This window comes from Thalassophryne amazonica, chromosome 1 (assembly GCF_902500255.1).
Source record: "Thalassophryne amazonica chromosome 1, fThaAma1.1, whole genome shotgun sequence".
Lineage (NCBI taxonomy): Eukaryota > Metazoa > Chordata > Actinopteri > Batrachoidiformes > Batrachoididae > Thalassophryne > Thalassophryne amazonica.
This window is the reverse complement of record NC_047103.1, coordinates 165622767-165643711: the sequence shown is the minus strand read 5'-3', so window position 1 is coordinate 165643711 and position 20945 is coordinate 165622767. Positions and strand designations below refer to the sequence as shown.

General features: G+C 48.5%; 1 protein-coding gene across 5 annotated transcripts in view; it reads right to left on the bottom strand.

The window, feature by feature from the left end:
* Nucleotides 1–20945, bottom strand: part of LOC117517618 (nck-associated protein 5-like) — a 372045-nt gene that overhangs the window by 47626 nt on the left and 303474 nt on the right. For all 5 annotated transcript variants that reach the window (XM_034178739.1, XM_034178714.1, XM_034178721.1 and 2 more), the window contains 2 exons: nucleotides 12672–12777; nucleotides 9534–9621 (listed from right to left, as the gene is read on the bottom strand). In XM_034178739.1, the coding sequence (XP_034034630.1) occupies nucleotides 9534–9621; nucleotides 12672–12777 (194 nt within the window). The remainder of the gene's footprint in view (nucleotides 1–9533; nucleotides 9622–12671; nucleotides 12778–20945) is intronic.

Genomic DNA, 20945 nt, shown 5'->3' with positions numbered 1-20945 from the left:
TTAATAACATTTACATTTACACTGAATGGACTACCCAGCAGTGGGGAATAAGTTTCATTACACTAGAAGTCTTTCAGAAAGCGCTGTAACTAGGTTTAAGGATATGATTCCTTCTTTATGTTCTCTAATGCCATATACCAACACAGTGAGAGTAGCTACCTAAACTCTGTAAGTGAGATAGAGTATCTCGTCAATAGTTTTACATCCTCATTGAAGACAACTTTAGATGCTGTAGCTCCTCTGAAAAAGAGAGCTTTAAATCAGAAGTGCCTGACTCCGTGGTATAACTCACAAACTCGCAGCTTAAAGCAGATAACCCGTAAGTTGGAGAGGAAATGGCGTCTCAGTAATTTAGAAGATCTTCACTTAGCCTGGAAAAAGAATCTGTTGCTCTATAAAAAAGCACTCCGTAAAGCTAGGACATCTTACTACTCATCACTAATTGAAGAAAATAAGAACAACCCCAGGTTTCTTTTCAGCACTGTAGCCAGGCTGACAAAGAGTCAGAGCTCTATTGAGCCGAGTATTCCTTTAACTTTAACTAGTAATGACTTCATGACTTTCTTTGCTAATAAAATGTTAACTATTAGAGAAAAAAATATTCATAACCATCCCAAAGACGTATCGTTATCTTTGGCTGCTTTCAGTGATGCCGGTATTTGGTTAGACTCTTTCTCTCAGATTGTTCTGTCTGAGTTATTTTCATTAGTTACTTCATCCAAACCATCAACATGTCTATTAGACCCCATTCCTACCAGGCTGCTCAAGGAAGCCCTACCATTATTTAATGCTTCGATATTAAATATGATTAATCTATCTTTATTAGTTGGCTATGTACCACAGGCTTTTAAGGTGGCAGTAATTAAACCATTACTTAAAAAGCCATCACTTGACCCAGCTATCTTAGCTAATTATAGGCCAATCTCCAACCTTCTCCAACCTAGTTGTAAAACAGCTAACTGATCATCTGCAGAGGAATGGTCTATTTGAAGAGTTTCAGTCAGGTTTTAGAATTCATCATAGTACAGAAACAGCATTAGTGAAGGTTACAAATGATCTTCTTATGGCCTCAGACAGTGGACTCATCTCTGTGCTTGTTCTGTTAGACCTCAGTGCTGCTTTTGATACTGTTGACCATAACATTTTATTACAGAGATTAGAGCATGCCATAGGTATTAAAGGCACTGCGCTGCGGTGGTCTGAATCATATTTATCTAATAGATTACAATTTGTTCATGTAAATGGGGAATCTTCTTCACAGACTAAGGTTAATTATGGAGTTCCACAAGGTTCTGTGCTAGGACCAATTTTATTCACTTTATACATGCTTCCCTTAGGCAGTATTATTAGACGGCATTGCTTAAATTTTCATTGTTACGCAGATGATACCCAGCTTTATCTATCCATGAAGCCAGAGGACACACACCAATTAGCTAAACTGCAGGATTGTCTTACAGACATAAAGACATGGATGACCTCTAATTTCCTGCTTTTAAACTCAGCTAAAACTGAAGTTATTGTACTTGGCCCCACAAATCTTAGAAACATGGTGTCTAACCAGATCCTTACTCTGGATGGCATTACCCTGACCTCTAGTAATACTGTGAGAAATCTTGGAGTCATTTTTGATCAGGATATGTCATTCAAAGCGCATATTAAACAAATATGTAGGACTGCTTTTTTGCATTTACGCAATATCTCTAAAATTAGAAAGGTCTTGTCTCAGAGTGATGCTGAAATACTAATTCATGCATTTATTTCCTCTACGCTGGACTATTGTAATTCATTATTATCAGGTTGTCCTAAAAGTTCCCTGAAAAGCCTTCAGTTAATTCAAAATGCTGCAGCTAGAGTACTAACGGGGACTAGAAGGAGAGAGCATATCTCACCCATATTGGCCTCTCTTCATTGGCTTCCTGTTAATTCTAGAATAGAATTTAAAATTCTTCTTCTTACTTATAAGGTTTTGAATAATCAGGTCCCATATTATCTTAGGGACCTCATAGTACCATATCACCCCAATAGAGCGCTTCGTTCTCAGACTGCAGGCTTACTTGTAGTTCCTAGGGTTTGTAAGAGTAGAATGGGAGGCAGAGCCTTCAGCTTTCAGGCTCCTCTCCTGTGGAACCAGCTCCCAATTCGGATCAGGGAGACAGACACCCTCCCTACTTTTAAGATTAGGCTTAAAACTTTCCTTTTTGCTAAAGCTTATAGTTAGGGCTGGATCAGGTGACCCTGAACCATCTGTTGTGTGGGCCGCCAGATGAGGAGGTACTGCTGGCCCACCACCAGAGGGTGCCCTGTCTGGAGTGCGGGCTCCAGGCACCAGAGGGCCCAGCCGCCTCACAGGAGCAGCCAGGGTGACAGCTGTCACACATCACCGGCAACAGCTGTTACCAATCATCTGATCGGCAGGGGTATATCAGCAGGACGACGTCTCCACCTCTTTGCCGAGATATCGTTCTACCTGGAAGGTAATAATCTCAGCTGACTGCTTGACAGTAACCTTTGTGATTTTTGTGAGTGATTGCAGACTTTTTTCTCCAACGAGAGGTGGAGGTAGCTTCCCTGCCGTGCAGGTTGCTGGGTGCAGACGCGCCCACGTTTAATTGTGTTCTTGTTCCTCGCCAGCAGTACCAGGTCCGACACGCGGAGGCAGTGGCCACCTGGGCGTTTGGAACTTGGCAGCTCCAGTATTCCTGGGGTCCTGTGGCGGAGGAAACCGTATGGTTCCGGTTCTACTTTGGAGAGGCGTCTCCTATCTTCGAGCCTGCCCACACGACACCATTGTGAATTGAATTTTGTCCATTGTTGTAATTTGTTGTATTTGTTGTGCACGTTCGCAACAGTAAAGTGTTGTTATTTGACCTATTCCATTGTCCGTTCATTTGCGCCCCCTGTTGTGGGTCCGTGTACTTACACTTTCCCAACAGGATGTCTCGGCCAACGTCATGGATCCCGAGGGGCGTCAACCGGCTGTTGAACGGCCAATGGAAGAACAGGGCGCACAGGCGTCCGCAGGAGGAATGGTCGGTGAGTTGCAGTGGATCCTCACCGCTTTCACGGCTCGGTTGGATTTAATAACCGAGCAGAACGTCCTCCTTAACCGCAGGGTGGAGGCTCTCGCCGCGCAGGTGGAAGCGCGCCCTCAGGGCGCTGCTGCGGCTCTCCCTCCTGTCGACCCTGTGCGTAACAGTGACGTTCCACAGGTCGTTCAACGACCCCTCCCACCTTCCCCTGAAGCATACATAAGCCCTCCAGAGCCATACGGGGGTTGTGTGGAGACATGCGCGGACTTTCTTATGCAGTGTTCGCTCGTCTTCGCACAACGTCCCATCATGTACGCGACTGATGCTAGTAAGATAGCTTATGTAATTAATCTGCTTCGCGGCAAGGCACGCGCTTGGGCTACAGCGCTTTGGGAGCAAAATTCACAGCTCCTTCTGACATATGATGGGTTTGTGAGGGAGTTCAGAACAGTGTTCGATCACCCAAATAGAGGAGAGACCGCTTCAGCCATGCTGCTGTCAATGAGACAGGGGCGCCGGAGCGCAGCTGCTTATGCAGTCGACTTCCGCATCGCGGCTGCGAGGTCCGGCTGGAATAACACTGCCCTCCGCGCCGCCTTCGTAAACGGACTGTCGTTGGTCCTGAAGGAGCTCCTGGTGGCCAAGGACGAACCGCGGGATTTAGACGGGCTTATTGATCTCGTTATACAATTAGACAATCGGTTAGAGGAACGCCGTCGGGAGCGAGGCGAAGGACGTGACCGGATACGCGCCGCCCCTCTCCCTTCCGGGTTCGAAAAGGGGCCGCCCTCCCCACGCTCCACAGCCGCAGCGCTTTGTGGGGCAACAGCTCCCCCTGTTGACGTTGTTAGGGAAACGCACAGGGCCAAAATGGGGAGGCTGATCCGTGGAGTGTGTTTTCTCTGCAGCTCAACAGAGCACACACAGAGAGACTGCCCCAAACGGCCAAAACGTCAACACTCATCCTTAGAGACTGGGCTAAGGGGGGGTCAAGACATTCAAGTGAGACACACACAAATTGCCACACGACTCCCAGTCACAATCCTGAGCGGGGATTTAACCCTTCAAGCCCGAGCACTGGTGGACACGGGGTCAGAAGGGAATCTGCTAGACAGCAGATGGGCAAAGGAGGTAGGGCTCCCTCTGGTGGCGCTTCCTACGCCATTGCAGGTGCGGGCACTAGATGGCACCCTCCTCCCTTTACTCACACACAAGACACCACCAGTAACTCTGGTGGTGTCTGGAAACCACCGGGAGGAGATTGAGTTTTTTGTAACTCCTTCTACCTCCCGCGTGATTTTGGGCATCCCATGGATGTTAAAGCACAATCCCCGGATCGATTGGCCGTCTGGGGTGGTGGTTCAGTGGAGCGAAACCTGCCATCGGGTGTGTTTAGGATCCTCGGTTCCTCCCGGTTCCCAGGCTAAGGAGGAGGTCAAAGTCCCTCCCAATTTGACGGCAGTGCCGGTTGAGTACCACGATCTTGCTGACGTCTTCAGCAAGGATCTGGCACTCACCCTTCCCCCGCACCGTCCGTACGATTGTGCCATTGATTTGGTTCCAGGCGCTGAGTTCCCGTCCAGCAGGCTGTACAACCTCTCACGACCTGAGCGCGAATCAATGGAGACCTACATCCGGGACTCATTAGCTGCCGGGCTGATCCGGAACTCCACCTCCCCGATGGGGGCAGGTTTCTTTTTTGTGGGCAAGAAAGATGGCGGACTTCGTCCATGTATTGATTACAGGGGGCTGAATGAGATTACGGTTCGCAACCGATACCCGTTGCCATTATTAGATTCCGTGTTCACCCCCCTGCATGGAGCCAAAATCTTTACTAAGCTGGATCTTAGAAATGCGTATCACCTGGTTCGGATCCGGAAGGGAGACGAATGGAAGATGGCATTTAACACCCCGTTAGGTCACTTTGAGTACCTGGTCATGCCGTTCGGCCTCACAAACGCCCCCGCGACGTTCCAAGCATTGGTTAATGATGTCTTGCGGGATTTCCTGCACCGATTCGTCTTCGTATATCTAGACGATATCCTCATCTTTTCTCCGGATTCTGAGACTCATGTCCGGCATGTACGTCAGGTCCTGCAGCGGTTGTTGGAGAACCGGCTGTTTGTGAAGGGCGAGAAGTGTGAGTTCCACTGCACATCTTTGTCCTTCCTGGGGTTTATCATCTCCCCCAACTCCGTCGCTCCTGATCCGGCCAAGGTTGCGGCGGTGAGAGACTGGCCCCAACCCACTAGCCTTAGGAAGCTGCAACAGTTCCTCGGCTTTGCTAATTTCTACAGGAGGTTCATTAAGGGCTACAGTCAGGTAGTTAGCCCCCTGACAGCCCTGACCTCACCAAAAGTCCCCTTCACCTGGTCGGATCGTTGCGATGCCGCGTTCAAGGAGTTGAAATGGCGCTTCTCGTCTGCACCCGTTCTGGTGCAGCCCGATCCTAGTCGCCAGTTAGTGGTTGAAGTGGACGCCTCGGACTCAGGGATAGGAGCTGTGCTTTCCCAGAGCGGGAAGACCGATAAGGTCCTTCACCCGTGTGCCTATTTTTCCCGCAGGTTGACCCCGGCCGAACGGAACTATGACGTCGGCAATCGAGAACTCCTTGCGGTGAAAGAGGCTCTTGAAGAGTGGAGACATCTGTTGGAGGGAACGTCCGTGCCATTCACGGTTTTCACTGACCACCGGAACCTGGAGTACATCAGGACCGCCAAGCGTCTGAATCCCAGGCAAGCCCGCTGGTCACTGTTCTTCGGCCGTTTTGACTTCCGGATCACCTACCGTCCCGGGACTAAGAACCAGAGATCGGATGCCTTGTCCCGGGTACATGAAGATGAAGTCAAAACGGAGTTGTCGGATCCACCGGAACCCATCATCCCGGAGTCCACTATCGTGGCCACCCTCACCTGGGACGTAGAGAGAACCGTCCGGGAGGCCCTGGCACGAAGCCCGGACCCTGGAACTGGGCCGAAGAACAGACTATACGTCCCACCAGAAGCTAGGGCTGCAGTCCTGGACTTCTGTCACGGCTCTAAGCTCTCCTGTCATCCAGGGGTGCGAAGAACCGTGGCAGTTGTCCGGCAGCGCTTCTGGTGGGCGTCCCTAGAGGCCGACGTCCGGGATTATATCCAGGCCTGCACCACCTGCGCCAGGGGCAAGGCTGACCATCGCAGGGCTTCGGGTCTGCTCCAGCCGCTGCCCGTGCCCCATCGCCCCTGGTCCCACATCGGCCTGGATTTTGTCACGGGCCTCCCGCCGTCCCAGGGCAACACCACCATCCTCACGATAGTGGACCGATTCTCCAAGGCGGCCCACTTCGTGGCCCTGCCGAAGCTCCCGACGGCCCAGGAGACAGCGAACCTCCTGGTTCACCACGTCGTCCGGCTGCATGGGATCCCAACAGACATCGTCTCCGATCGTGGTCCCCAGTTCTCCTCGCACGTCTGGAGGAGCTTCTGCCGGGAACTGGGGGCCACGGTGAGTCTCTCATCTGGGTACCATCCCCAGACCAACGGGCAAGCAGAACGGGCCAACCAAGAGATGGAGCAGGCCCTGCGTTGCGTGACAGCCGCGCACCCGGACGGCCTGGAGTACCCATCTGGCCTGGATCGAGTATGCCCATAACAGCCAGGTGTCGTCAGCCACCGGCCTCTCCCCTTTCGAGGTATGTCTGGGGTACCAACCTCCTTTGTTTCCAGTGGTTGAGGGAGAGGTCGGTGTGCCCTCGGTCCAGGCCCACCTACGGAAGTGCCGTCGGGTGTGGCGTGCCCGTTCTGCCTTGCTGAGGGCCCGGATGAGGTCAAAGGCCCATGCAGACCGTCGGCGGACCCCGGCCCCTGCGTATCGGCCAGGGCAGGAGGTGTGGTTATCCACCAGAGATATCCCCCTCAAAGTGGACTCCCCCAAGTTACAGGACCGTTACATCGGCCCTTTCAAGATCCAGAAGGTCATCAGTCCAGCCGCAGTGAGGCTTCAGCTGCCGGCCTCACTGTGGATCCATCCTGTATTTCACGTGTCCCGGATTAAACCACATCACACCTCACCCCTCTGTACTCCGGGCCCGGCACCGCCTCCTGCCCGGATCATCGATGGCGAGCCGGCTTGGACTGTACGCCGGCTTTTGGATGTCCGTAGGATGGGCCGGGGCTTCCAGTATTTGGTGGACTGGGAGGGGTACGGACCTGAGGAACGCTCCTGGGTGAAGAAGAGCTTCATCCTGGACCCGGCCCTCCTGGCCGATTTCTACCGCCGCCACCCGGACAAGCCTGGTTGAGGGGGGGTCCTGTTGTGTGGGCCGCCAGAAGAGGAGGTACTGCTGGCCCACCACCAGAGGGCGCCCTGTCTGGAGTGCGGGCTCCAGGCACCAGAGGGCGCAGCCGCCTCACAGGAGCAGCCAGGGTGACAGCTGTCACACATCACCGGCAACAGCTGTTACCAATCATCTGATCGGCAGGGGTATATCAGCAGGACGACGTCTCCACCTCTTTGCCGAGATATCGTTCTACCTGGAAGGTAATAATCTCAGCTGACTGCTTGACAGTAACCTTTGTGATTTTTGTGAGTGATTGCAGACTTTTTTCTCCAACGAGAGGTGGAGATAGCTTCCCTGCTGTGCAGGTTGCTGGGTGCAGACGTGCCCATGTTTAATTGTGTTCTTGTTCCTCGCCAGCAGTACCAGGTCCGACACGCGGAGGCAGTGGCCACCTGGGCGTTCGGAACTTGGCGGCTCCAGTATTCCCGGGGTCCTGTGGCGGAGGAAACCGTATGGTTCCAGTTCTACTTTGGAGAGGCGTCTCCTATCTTCGAGCCTGCCCACACGACACCATTGTGAATTGAATTTTGTCCATTGTTGTAATTTGTTGTATTTGTTGTGCACGTTCGCAACAGTAAAGTGTTGTTATTTGACCTATTCCATTGTCCGTTCATTTGCGCCCCCTGTTGTGGGTCCGTGTACTTACACTTTCCCAACACCATCCCTTAGTTATGCTGCTATAGACTTAGACTGCTGGGGGGTTCCCATAATGCACTGAGTGTTTCTTTCTCTTTTTGCTCTGTATGCACCACTCTGCAGTTAATCATTAGTGATTGATCTCTGCTCCCCTCCACAGCATGTCTTTTTCCTGGTTCTCTCCCTCAGCCCCAACCAGTCCCAGCAGAAGACTGCCCCTCCCTGAGCCTGGTTCTGCTGGAGGTTTCTTCCTGTTAAAAGGGAGTTTTTCCTTCCCACTGTCGCCAAGTGCTTGCTCACAGGGGGTCGTTTTGACCATTGGGGTTTTTACGTAATTATTGTATGGTCTTGCCTTACAATATAAAGCGCCTTGGGGCAACTGTTTGTTGTGATTTGGCGCTATATAAATAAAATTGATTGATTGATTGATTGATTGGCAGTCGCCATGTGCTTCCCAGCATCCTCACGCAGCAGAAGAGAAGTCCACACATGATCTATGACATTGCTACAAATGTGTCTGATGTCTGATCAGAAACACCAGGTCTAATGTCTAATCACTTAAATTTCAATCCGTGAAGGGTCGAGATTCTAAAGTGTTTCCAGACAGCATGAATGTTTATCTCATTGGCAATATCATATTATGAATCACTTATTTAAATGCTGAGAAATAAAATTATAGTGGTGCCAAAGAAAACTATTTTTATGACTTAAATCTTAAAAAGCCTAAAGGCCATACAACTTTAATGTATACGAGTTTGTGCAGCTGTTTATAAAAGTTTGGATCCAATTGAACTTTTCTTTTCTTTTTTAAATAGGGTGGTCTTATCACTCTAGGCTTAAAATACTTAGATATTATAGAATTACACATTTTCACTTCCAACCAGTCACATTTTTACACTTTTCAGTGCCCCTTTGATGGTCTAGTGGCTAAGGTGTTGGGCTTGAGTCCAGAAGATCATGGGTTCAAATCCCCACCTGACTGGAAAATCACTAAGGGCCCTTGGGCAAGGCCTATAATCCCCTATTGTTCCCAGTGTGTATGAGCGCCTTGTATGGCAGCACCCTGACATCGGGGTGAATGTGAGACATAATTGTAAAGCACTTTGAGCATCTGATTCAGATGGAAAAGCGCTATATAAATGCAGTCCATTTACCCTTTCCATCACCATGTGATGAGTTATATGAACCTCTTATGTGTCATTGAATAAGAGGTAGGGAGACATGTGCATCACAGAAATTTCTCCTTTACTTCCAAGTCATCAGGAAACATTTATTGATGTTTTGGTTGCGGTCATGGTTAAGGTTAGGGAAAGTGTTTCCTCGCTCATCATACAGTGATGCAAAGGGGATATCCAACTCATCACATTTTGACGACCTGGGTGTGAGACATGGTTGCACAGAACAGTGGACTATTGGATTTGTTTGTGGTCTTCGGGTGCCCTTCTGCTTGTTTAGGCACAGAGATGTGTTTTGAAGTGATGGAGTACTGTAATACTTCCTAGTGCTTCATTCGTACAGTATGTGGCATACGTAAGTAGACATGGGCTTACTGATCATGTGGTCCTGACACCCAGCGTCTGGGATGTGCCTCTCTTCATTTTCAGCCCTCAGATTGATCTTCTGGTTCATGAGAAGAGTCTGTAAAGTGAAAAAGATTCCAGCTAAAGTAAACCTTTGTATATGGGCGAGTGAGTCTGTGCCAAGTAACCATTTTATAATCAGAGTAGGTAACAGTAAATTGTATTTCTTTGGAAAGCTTTTTCTTCACATTATATTTCTCTATAGTTTAAACTTTTGTTCAGAATGAGCTCCGATAATTCCTTACTTTAATTAGGTTATGTGGAGTTTTGTGGTGGTGCGTGAGGAGCTTGTAAGTCATAAACCGGAGCTCTTTTGTTGTATTTCTACAGGGAGAAGATAGAAGGAGGGGTTTGGAGGACGTATTAAATGGCCCTTTTGTCAAGCTGAGTGTCTGTGATAAGAAGCTCCTCCATGTTATCAAAAGTCCACATCATCCGGATTAAATTTCTTACATTATGTAGCAGACTCTCTTCTTGTCATTCTATTCCACCACTCTGTCCGTCCTTCTGCTTTCTCCATTACTGGCTCGCAAGCACTCAGTCTGTTGGGCCTTTGATTGATGGATAAAAAATAGTAACTCCACAAGGTCACAGTTTTAACCTTTGGAAGACCAAAAAGAACATAAATGATCAAAAGCAAGGACGACTCATTCTTGTGCCTTTGATTATATCTGATGATCTCAGACTGGATGAAAGCAGAATTCAAAGTGGTTTTGATGCATCTTTAAAAAAAAAAAACATTTCTGACAAGTACAATTTTTGAAATGGGATGCAGATGATTCAGATTTGTATGTGGTTTCCAGACTATTGTTATGATTCATTTGACCTCTTCTTTATCTCTCCTGACATGCCTCCAGCCAATTTTTTTAACAACATGTCGGCTGTTTGCAACAATCAGCTGGATGCAGGTTCAGGTGGGAAGTCTAATTTTATTATTGTAGTCAAAAAAAAAACCTTACTGTTGAAAGTGAGGTGGGGGGGGGGGGGGGGGTTCAATCATTTGGAATAAATATTACACACTCTATGGTGTCACTCCAGCTTTGTTGTCCTTTGAAATCAGATGGAACAAGATCTCAATTTGGATTCCAAATGTGTTTGTCTTTGCCACTGAAACCTCAAGTCTCTGAATTTGAAAAGGTGTTGAACTTGCAGAGACATCCACTCTCCACTCTCTTGTTCATGACCTCAAACGCCTGTGAAGAGCTAATGGAGTCATGAGGTCTCTGAACAGAGGTGTCTGGTGATGCCAATATCTTTGTAGGAGAACACAGGTCCAAGTCGATGGGGTCCTGTGCTTTATGCTTTATTACACAGCTGGGAAACTTTGATGTTAACAAATGACCTAAGATGATAATGGGGTGACTTTAGAACTAATGTCCTTGGAATATCCTTTGGTGTTGCTGAGATAACTGTATCAACTGAAGGGTAGCATAGTGAGATTCAGATGAGTGTGACTTGTAGATTGTGAGGAATTGTCAGCTATGACATCTTGACCATGTTCCACTTTTATCTGGGTAAGATCCAGCACACAGGTGTTGAAGAGCCCAATGGATAGGGTAGGCCAAGGACACACCCACATCTCACCTGGCTGCTGCAAACTGATGGTTATTTTCAAGAGGTGAGGAGGGTCGGACTGTCTGCCTGGGTGGTTGTCATCCAGGACCCAGGGCAGTTCTGGCATGTCATGGATGCAACAACATGTGGCACCAGCTCATGGTCTCAGATTGACCAGGACAGGGAATTTGATACACTTATGTATAAACAGCCATGATCAACGTGAAAACACAGCATACTATTATTATTATTATTATTCATTACCATGAGCAAACATTAGTAGATACAATATTATCATTTTCTCATTGACAGAGTTGCCAGTTCACTTTTGAAGTATGATTTTGGTGGTAGCATATAGTTTTCCATTTCCATGTTTTTGTATTTTGTTTTTTTTTTTAATCTGACTGCATAGACCAACTGTTGTTATTGCATTTTTCCTCCGCGCCTAACGGATATTTTGCACATTTATGTTTAGTCCTGAAATGACTGACATCTACAGTTTATAGTGTAGAACTTTCTGAAATGTCTCAGAACCATCTGTCCCCTGTTGATTTGAGTCTTAATTATTGTTTTAATTTTAATGATTTTAACTTTGTTAGTCAGTAAGAAGAGAACACAAACACAAAATTGAAAGCTCCGACTGCAGACTGTCAATGCACACAAATCACCATCGTGATGTTGTGTGCAACATTAATCCTTTGCAGTTACACACACACACACACACACACACACACACACACACACACACACACACACACACACACACACACACACACACACACACACACACACACACACACACACACACACACACACACCACAACTTGACTGACAGTCAGTTTTGTTCCACATTACATTCATATGTATTCCAGTTGAGGTCAGCACCACGGACAGCTCACCTTAACAAGTTTAATCTCAGGAGCTCATTTGTGCAAATGAATGAGTAAATAAATAAATAAACTTTGAAAAGGGCAAAGAAAACACTCTGAGGGGAAGCAAACAAAGGTTTGGACCTGGATTTCAAAATCTTGTGGAGAGCCTTTTAAAATATAGAGAAAACTTGGATCTCAAACATATTCAATATTTTGTTAGTAATGTTTCACAAACCGTATAAAAAGAGGAGGCAGAATTACATTTCCAGCAGCGTCCCATATTCAGACCAAAAAATGGCATTTTGAATCAAGGCAGGGGTCTATGCCCTGGTTTCATTTTGCGTCACATGCGCTGCCTGACAGCATCCTGTTCCTGGAATATTGTTTGAAAAGCTTCAGTCTCCTGAACAGAGCACCATAACAAAAAGTAGGTGATGAAATGTAGGCTGAGCAAGAACACGGCGTGAATCAATAGTGAGCCTTCAGGGGATGTGATGCAAAAGAGGCAGCATAGGTGTGTGTGTGTGCGTGTGTGTGTGAGCGTGAACATACTGTATGAGTGCAAAATCTGTGGGGATTCACACACGTGGTCATACCAATAGCCCGTCCAAACACAGAGACACAGAAAAAAATAGTCAGTAGATTTGAATGATTTGTGTTGTGATGGTATTTGCTCACTCACAGCCGTATCAGAACAGATCTCCATATCTGCCTTCATGTCGGTGTTTCTCTTGGGTGTGGAGATCGCAGGCGGGGATGTGATCACCGAGCTACCCTTCACAGCAGTCCTGAGAGGAAATACAGAAGTGATTTAGCTTTATGTCAGAGCTGAGAGCCTCTCTTATCAACACAGTGAAAGAATAATGTGCTGGTAAATGACACTGGCTGGTTCTCTTCGTTTGCGTGTGCACACACACACACGCACACACAGAGATTAAATGTGGCATGACCTAGGAACTGCTTTCTCGCAACTGACTGTGTGCATGTACACAAATCTGTGACTTGAAGTGATAAATCAATAACATGATGGGTGTAAAATGTTGAAGTTTCTGAGCTACTTTGAGTGTGTGAACTATGTGACTGAGTCCAAAAACTAGTGATGGTCACTAGACTGGAATCACAACTTCTGAAGCTTTATTTATAAAATTGAGATTATTGATCATGTAGGCATAGTAACACCTACTGCAAACTGACATTTGATCCAAATGACCTTGACCTTCATTCACATGGCTGACCTTAAAGCTGACCTTGCCTTAGCAATTCTGGAATCCAACTGTGTGTGGCCAATTTGGTCCAAATTGATTTGAAAATCAAATTCCTGCAGAAATTAATTGTTTCAGGAAAATTGCAGGGTCAGCCTTAACCGACAAACCAGGTTTGCTAGAAATCAGCAAAAAGTAACTAGGAAGAGTTGGTCAAGAAACAAACAGGTAGACATGACCTTGACTTTAATGACCGACCTTTGGCAAAGTTGACTTTGCTGGGCACCTCCATATGTGTGCCACATTTGATGCAAATCAGAATGAACAACTTAAATTGAAACCTTTTGCACCACTGACTGACTTTTGGCAAATCTGATGTCACCTTGGCAATTTCAGATCCCACCTCAATATGTGTGCCAGCTTTAGCACAAATTGGGGAGAAAAACTTTGATTTTGACCTTTGCTCTCTTTGGTAAATATGATGTCACCTGGTGAATTCCAGCATCCACCTATGTATGTGGGTTATCTTTTCTGGACATCATAATTAAAACAAAAATTTTGACCTTCGACCCTAATGACCTTGATCTTTGCCAAAACTAATCCCTTAATGTCAATTCCAGGATCAACCAACATTCATATAGCAAATTTGGTAAATCAGTAACATGCAAATGCAAAACTTGCACTGTGCACAATTTCTCCAGTCGCAGCGACAGAAGCCTATAACTTCTTCTGGGTTGTCTGGTGTCTTGTGACTTTCCTCACTAGTCTCCTTCTTGCACCCGTCCCTTAGTTTTTGTGAATTCTCTGCTCCACATAGATGTACTATAGAGTACCATACTGTTTGTATCAAATCAAATCAATTTTATTTATATAACGCCAAATCACAACAAACAGTTGCCCCAAGGCGCTTTATATTGCAAGGCAAAGCCATACAATAATTATGGAAAAACCCCAACGGTCAAAACGACCCCCTGTGAGCAAGCACTTGGCGACAGTGGGAAGGAAAAACTCCCTTTTAACAGGAAGAAGCCTCCAGCAGAACCAGGCTCAGGGAGGGGCAGTCTTCTGCTGGGACTGGTTGGGGCTGAGGGAGAGAACCAGGAAAAAGACATGCTGTGGAGGGGAGCAGAGATCAATCACTAATGATTAAATGCAGAGTGGTGTATACAGAGCAAAAAGAGAAAGAAACACTCAGTGCATCATGGGAACCCCCCAGCAGTCTAAGTCTATAGCAGCATAACTAAGGGATGGTTCAGGGTCACCTGATCCAGCCCTAACTATAAGCTTTAACAAAAAGGAAAGTTTTAAGCCTAATCTTAAAATTAGAGAGGGTGTCTGTCTCCCTGATCCGAATTGGGAGCTGGTTCCAGAGGAGAGGAGCCTGAAAGCTGAAGGCTCTGCCTCCCATTCTACTCTTACAAACCCTAGGAACTACAAGTAAGCCTGCAGTCTGAGAGCGAAGTGCGCTATTGGGGTGATATGGTACTATGAGGTCCCTAAGATAAGATGGGACCTGATTATTCAAAACCTTATAAGTAAGAAGAATAATTTTAAATTCTATTCTAGAATTAACAGGAAGCCAGTGAAGAGAGGCCAATATGGGTGAGATATGCTGTCTCCTTCTAGTCCCTGTCAGCACTCTAGCTGCAGAATTTTGAATTAACTGAAGGCTTTTCAGGGAACTTTTAGGACAACCTGATAATAATGAATTACAATAGTCTAGCCTAGAGGAAATAAATGCATGAATTAGTTTTTCAGCATCACTCTGAGACAAGACCTTTCTAATTTTAGAGATATTGCATAAATGCAAAAAAGCAGTCCTACATATTTGTTTAATATGCGAATTGAATGACATATCCTGATCAAAAATGACTCCAAGATTTCTCACAGTATTACTAGAGGTCAGAGTAATGCCATCCAGAGTAAGGATCTGGTTAGACATCATGTTTCTAAGATTTGTGGGGCCAAGTACAATAACGTCAGTTTTATCTGAGTTTAAAAGCAGGAAATTAGAGGTCATCCATGTCTTTATGTCTGTAAGACAATCCTGCAGTTTAGCTAATTGGTGTGTGTCCTCTGGCTTCATGGATAGATAAAGCTGGGTATCATCTGCGTAACAATGAAAATTTAAGCAATGCTGTCTAATAATACTGCCTAAAGGAAGCATGTATAAAGTGAATAAAATTGGTCCTAGCACAGAACCTTGTGGAACTCCATAATTAACCTTAGTCTGTGAATAAGATTACCCATTTACATGAACAAATTGTAATCTATTAGATAAATATGATTCAAACCACCGCAGCGCAGCGCCCTTAATACCTATGGCATGCTCTAATCTCTGTAATAAAATTTTATGGTCAACAGTATCAAAAGCAGCACTGAGGTCTAACAGAACAAGCACAGAGATGAGTCCACTGTCTGAGGCCATAAGAAGATCATTTGTAACCTTCACTAATGCTGTTTCTGTACTATGATGAATTCTAAACCCTGACTGAAACTCTTCAAATAGACCATTCCTCTGCAGATGATCAGTTAGCTGTTTTACAACTACCCTTTCAAGAATTTTTGAGAGAAAAGGAAGGTTGGAGATTGGCCTATAATTAGCTAAGATAGCTGGGTCAAGTGATGGCTTTTTAAGTAATGGTTTAATTACTGCCACCTTAAAAGCCTGTGGTACATAGCCAACTAATAAAGACAGATTGATCATATTTAAGATTGGAGCATTAATTAATGGTAGGGCTTCCTTAAGCAGCCTGGTAGGAATGGGGTCTAATAGACATGTTGATGGTTTGGAAGAAGTAACTAATGAAAATAAATCAGACAGAACAATCAGAGAGAAAGAGTCTAACCAAATACCGGCATCACTGAAAGCAGCCAAAGAGAACGATATGTCTTTGGGATGGTTATGAATAATTTTTTCTCTAATAGTTAAAATTTTATTAGCAAAGAAAGTCATGAAGTCATTACTAGTTAAAGTTAAAGGAATACTCGGCTCAATAGAGCTCTGACTCTGTCAGCCTAGCTACAGTGCTGAAAAGAAACCTAGGCTTGTTGTTGTGTGTGGGCCGCCAGAAGAGGAGGTACTGCTGGCCCACCACCAGTGGGCGCCCTGCCTGAAGTGCGGGCTTCAGGCACGAAAGGGCGCTGCCGCCACGGACACAGCCGGGGGTGACAGCTGTCACTCATTATCTCTTGACAGCTGTCACCCATCTACTCAACATCATCTCACTCCATAAAGACCAGACGTCATCTCCACCTCGTTGCCGAGATATCGTACTTCATTGGAGGTAATATCCTCAGCCATTTGTGTTACTAATAAGCTGTATATTGTGAGTGTTTGCAGGAGTACCGGTCCCTCTTCCTGTGGAGGCTGAGTGAGTGCAGGATGGCACTCTTTTCCTCTGAGGGATCACTGCGGTACTCTGCTACATATTGAGTGAGAGGTGGAGGTGGCCTTCCCACCGTTATTGTTACTGGGTGTGCACACACCTACACTTGACTGTCTTTGTTCTCGCCAGCAGTACCAGATCCGACAGTCGGGGACGGTGATCACCTGGGAATTCGGGACTTGGCGGCTCCAGTATTCACCAGGTTCGGAGGCGGCGGAAATCGTGTGGTTCCGGCTCTTCTCAGGACAGACGTCTTCTATCCTCGAGCCTGCCCACACGTCACCTTTGTGATTTGACTGTAATTATATTCTGAGATTGTCTGTATTTCGTTGTGCACATTTCACAACATTAAATTGTTACTTTTTGGCTCATCTATTGACCGTTCATTTACGCCCCCTGTTGTGGGTCCGTGTCACTACACTTTCACAACAGGATATCTCGGCCAGCGTCATGGACTCCGAGGGGCATCACCCAGCTGTTGAACGACCAATGGGAGAGCAGGGAGCGCAGGCGTCTGCAGGAGGCGTGATTGGTGAGCTGCAGCACATTCTCACCGCCTTTACGGCTCGGTTGGATCAAATGACCGAGCAAAACATCCTCCTGAACCGCAGGGTGGAGGCTCTCTCCACGCAGATGGCGGCGAGCGCTCAGGGCGCTGCTGCAGCTCCTCCTCCTGCCGACCCTGTGCAGGATATGAACGTTCCAGTGGTGGTTCAACAACCCCTCCCACCATCCCCTGAAGCATACATAAGCCCTCCTGAGCCGTACGAAGGTTGTGTGAGACGTGCGCGGACTTTCTCATGCAGTGTTCGCTCGTCTTCGCACAACGTCCCGTCATGTACGCGTCAGATGCTAGTAAAATAGCTTATGTGATTGCTCTGCTTCGGGGTAAGGCACGCGCCTGGGCTACGACGCTCTGGGAACAGAACTCACGGTTGTTATCAGCATACACTGGGTTTGTGGGGGAGTTCAGAACAGTGTTTGATCACCCTAACAGAGGAGAGACCGCTTCAACAGTGCTGCTGTCAATGCGACAGGGGCGCCGGTGTGCAGCCGAATATGCAGTCGACTTCCGCATCGCGGCTGCGAGGTCCGGCTGGAATGACGTTGCGATCCGCGCCGCCTTCATAAACGGACTGTCGTTTGTCCTGAAGGAGCATCTGGTAACTAAGGAGGAACCGCGGCATTTAGATGGGCTTATCGATCTCGTTATACGATTAGACAATCGGTTGGAGGAACGCCATCGGGAGCGAGGCGAAGGACGTGGCTGGATACACGCCGCCCTCTCCCTTCCGGGTTCGAAAAGGGGCCGCCCTCCCAACGCGCCACAGCCGCAGCGCTCTGTGGGGCAACAGCTCCCCCTGCTGACGTTGATAGGGAAACGCACAGGGCCAAAATGAGGAGGCTGATCCGCGGGGAGTGTTTTCTCTGCAGCTCAAAGCAGCACACACAGAAAAACTGCCCCAAACGGCCACAACAACAACCGCCCTCAGAGACTGGGCTAAGGGGGGGTCAAAACATTCACGTGAGACACACACAGATTGCCACACGACTCCCAGTTACAATCCTGAGCGGGGATTGAACCCTTCAAGCCCCAGCACTGGTGGACACGGGGTCAGAAGGGAATTTGCTAGACAGCAGATGGGCAAGGGAGGTAGGGCTCCCTCTGGTGGCGCTTCCTTCGCCATTGCAGGTGCGGGCACTAGATGGCACCCTCCTCCCTTTAATCACACACAAGACACAACCAGTAACTCTGGTGGTGTCTGGAAACCATCGGGAGGAGATTGAGTTTTTTGTAACTCCTTCTACCTCCCGCGTGATTTTGTGCTACCCATGGATGTTGAAGCACAATCCCCGGATTGATTGGCCGTCTGGGGTGGTGGTTCAGTGGAGCGAAACCTGCCATCGGGTGTGTTTAGGATCCTCAGTTCCTCCCGGTTTACAGGCTAAGGAGGAGGTCAAAGTCCCTCCCAATCTGACGGCAGTGCCGGTTGAGTACCATGATCTTGCTGACGTCTTCAGCAAGGATCTGGCACTCACCCTTCCCCCGCAACGTCCGTACAATTGTGCCATTGATTTGGTTCCAGGCGTTGAGTTCCCGTCCAGCAGGCTGTACAACCTCTCACGACCTGAGCGCGAATCAATGGAGACCTACATCCCGGACTCATTAGCTGCCGGGCTGATCCGGAACTCCACCTCCCCGATGGGGGCAGGTTTCTTTTTTGTGGGCAAGAAAGATGGCGGACTCCGTCCATGCATTGATTACAGGGGGCTGAATGAGATTACGGTTCGCAACCGATACCCGTTGCCATTGTTGGATTCCGTGTTCACCCCCCTGCATGGAGCCAAAATCTTTACTAAGCTGGATCTTAGAAATGCGTATCACCTGGTTCGGATCCGGAAGGGAGACGAATGGAAGACGGCATTTAACACCCCGTTAGGTCACTTTGAGTACCTGGTCATGCCGTTCGGCCTCACCAACGCCCCCGCGACGTTCCAAGCCTTGGTTAACGACGTCTTGCGGGACTTCCTGCACCGATTCGTCTTCGTATATCTGGACGATATTCTCATCTTTTCTCCGGATTCTGAGACCCATGTCCAGCATATACGTCAGGTCCTGCAGCGGTTATTAGAGAACCGACTGTTTGTGAAGGGCGAGAAGTGCGAGTTTCACCGCACGTTTTTGTCCTTCCTGGGGTTTATCATCTCCTCTAACTCCGTCGCCCCTGATCTGGCCAAGGTTGTGGCGGTGAGAGATTGGCCCCAACCAACAAGCCGTAGGAAGCTGCAACAGTTCCTCGGCTTCGCTAATTTCTATAGGAGGTTCATTAAGGGCTACAGTCAGGTAGTTAGCCCCCTGACAGCCCTGACCTCTCCAAAAGTCCCCTTCACCTGGTCGGATCGGTGCGAAGCCGCGTTCAAGGAGTTGAAACGACGGTTCTCTACTGCGCCAGTTTTGGTGCAGCCCGACCCTAGCCGCCAGTTCGTGGTTGAAGTGGACGCCTCTGACTCAGGGATAGGAGCCGTGCTATCCCAGAGCGGAGAGACCGATAAGGTTCTTCACCCGTGTGCCTACTTTTCACGCAGGTTGACCCCGGCTGAACGGAACTATGACGTCGGCAATCGAGAACTCCTTGCGGTGAAAGAGGCTCTTGAGGAGTGGAGACACCTGTTGGAGGGAGCGTCTGTGCCGTTCACGGTTTTCACTGACCATCGGAACCTGGAGTATATCAGGACCGCCAAGCGGCTGAACCCCAGGCAAGCCCGGTGGTCACTGTTCTTCGGGCGTTTTGACTTCCAGATCACTTATCGCCCCGGGACCAAGAACCAGAGGTCGGATGCCTTGTCCCGGGTACACGAAGAGGAGGTCAAGACTGCACTGTCGGATCCACCGGAGCCCATCCTGCCTGAGTCCACTATCATGGCCACCCTCACCTGGGACGTGGAGAAGATCGTCCGGGAGTCCCTGGCACGGAGCCCGGACCCAGGAACAGGTCCGAAGAACCGGTTGTACATCCCACCAGAGGCTAGAGCTGCAGTCTTGGACTTCTGTCACGGTTCCAAGCTCTCCTGTCATCCAGGGGTGCGAAGAACCGTGGCAGTTGTCCGGCAGCGCTTCTGGTGGGCATCTATGGAGGCCGACGTCCGGGAGTACATCCAGGCCTGTACCACCTGTGCCAGGGGCAAGGCAGACCATAAAAGGTCCCAAGGACTTCTCCAGCCATTACCTGTGCCTCATCGCCCCTGGTCCCACATCGGCCTGGATTTCGTCACGGGCCTCCCGCCGTCCCAGGGCAACACCACCATCTTCATGATAGTGGACCATTTCTCCAAGGCGGCCCACTTCGTGGCCCTCCTGAAGCTCCCAACAGCCCAGGAGACAGCAGACCTCCTGGTCCTCCACGTCGTCCGTCTGCATGGGATACCCACCTACATCGTCTCAGATCATGGTCCGCAGTTCTCCTCACACGTCTGGAGGAGCTTCTGCCGTGAACTGGGGGCTACTGTGAGCCTCTCGTCCGGGTATCATCCGCAGACCAATGGACAGGCAGAACGGGCCAATCAGGAGTTGGAGCAAGCTCTACGCTGTGTAACGTCCGCACACCCGACGGCCTGGAGTAAACATCTGGCCTGGATCGAGTATGCGCATAACAGCCAGGTGTCCTCTGCCACCGGCCTCTCCCCATTTGAGATGTGTTTGGGGTATCAGCCCCCGTTGTTTCCCGTGGTGGAGGGAGAGGTCGGTGTGCCCTCGGTCCAGGCCCACCTGCGGAAGTGCCGTCGGGTGTGGCGCTCCACCCGTTCTGCCTTGTTGAAGGCCCGGACGAGGGCGAAGACCCATACAGACCGCCGGCGATCCCCGGC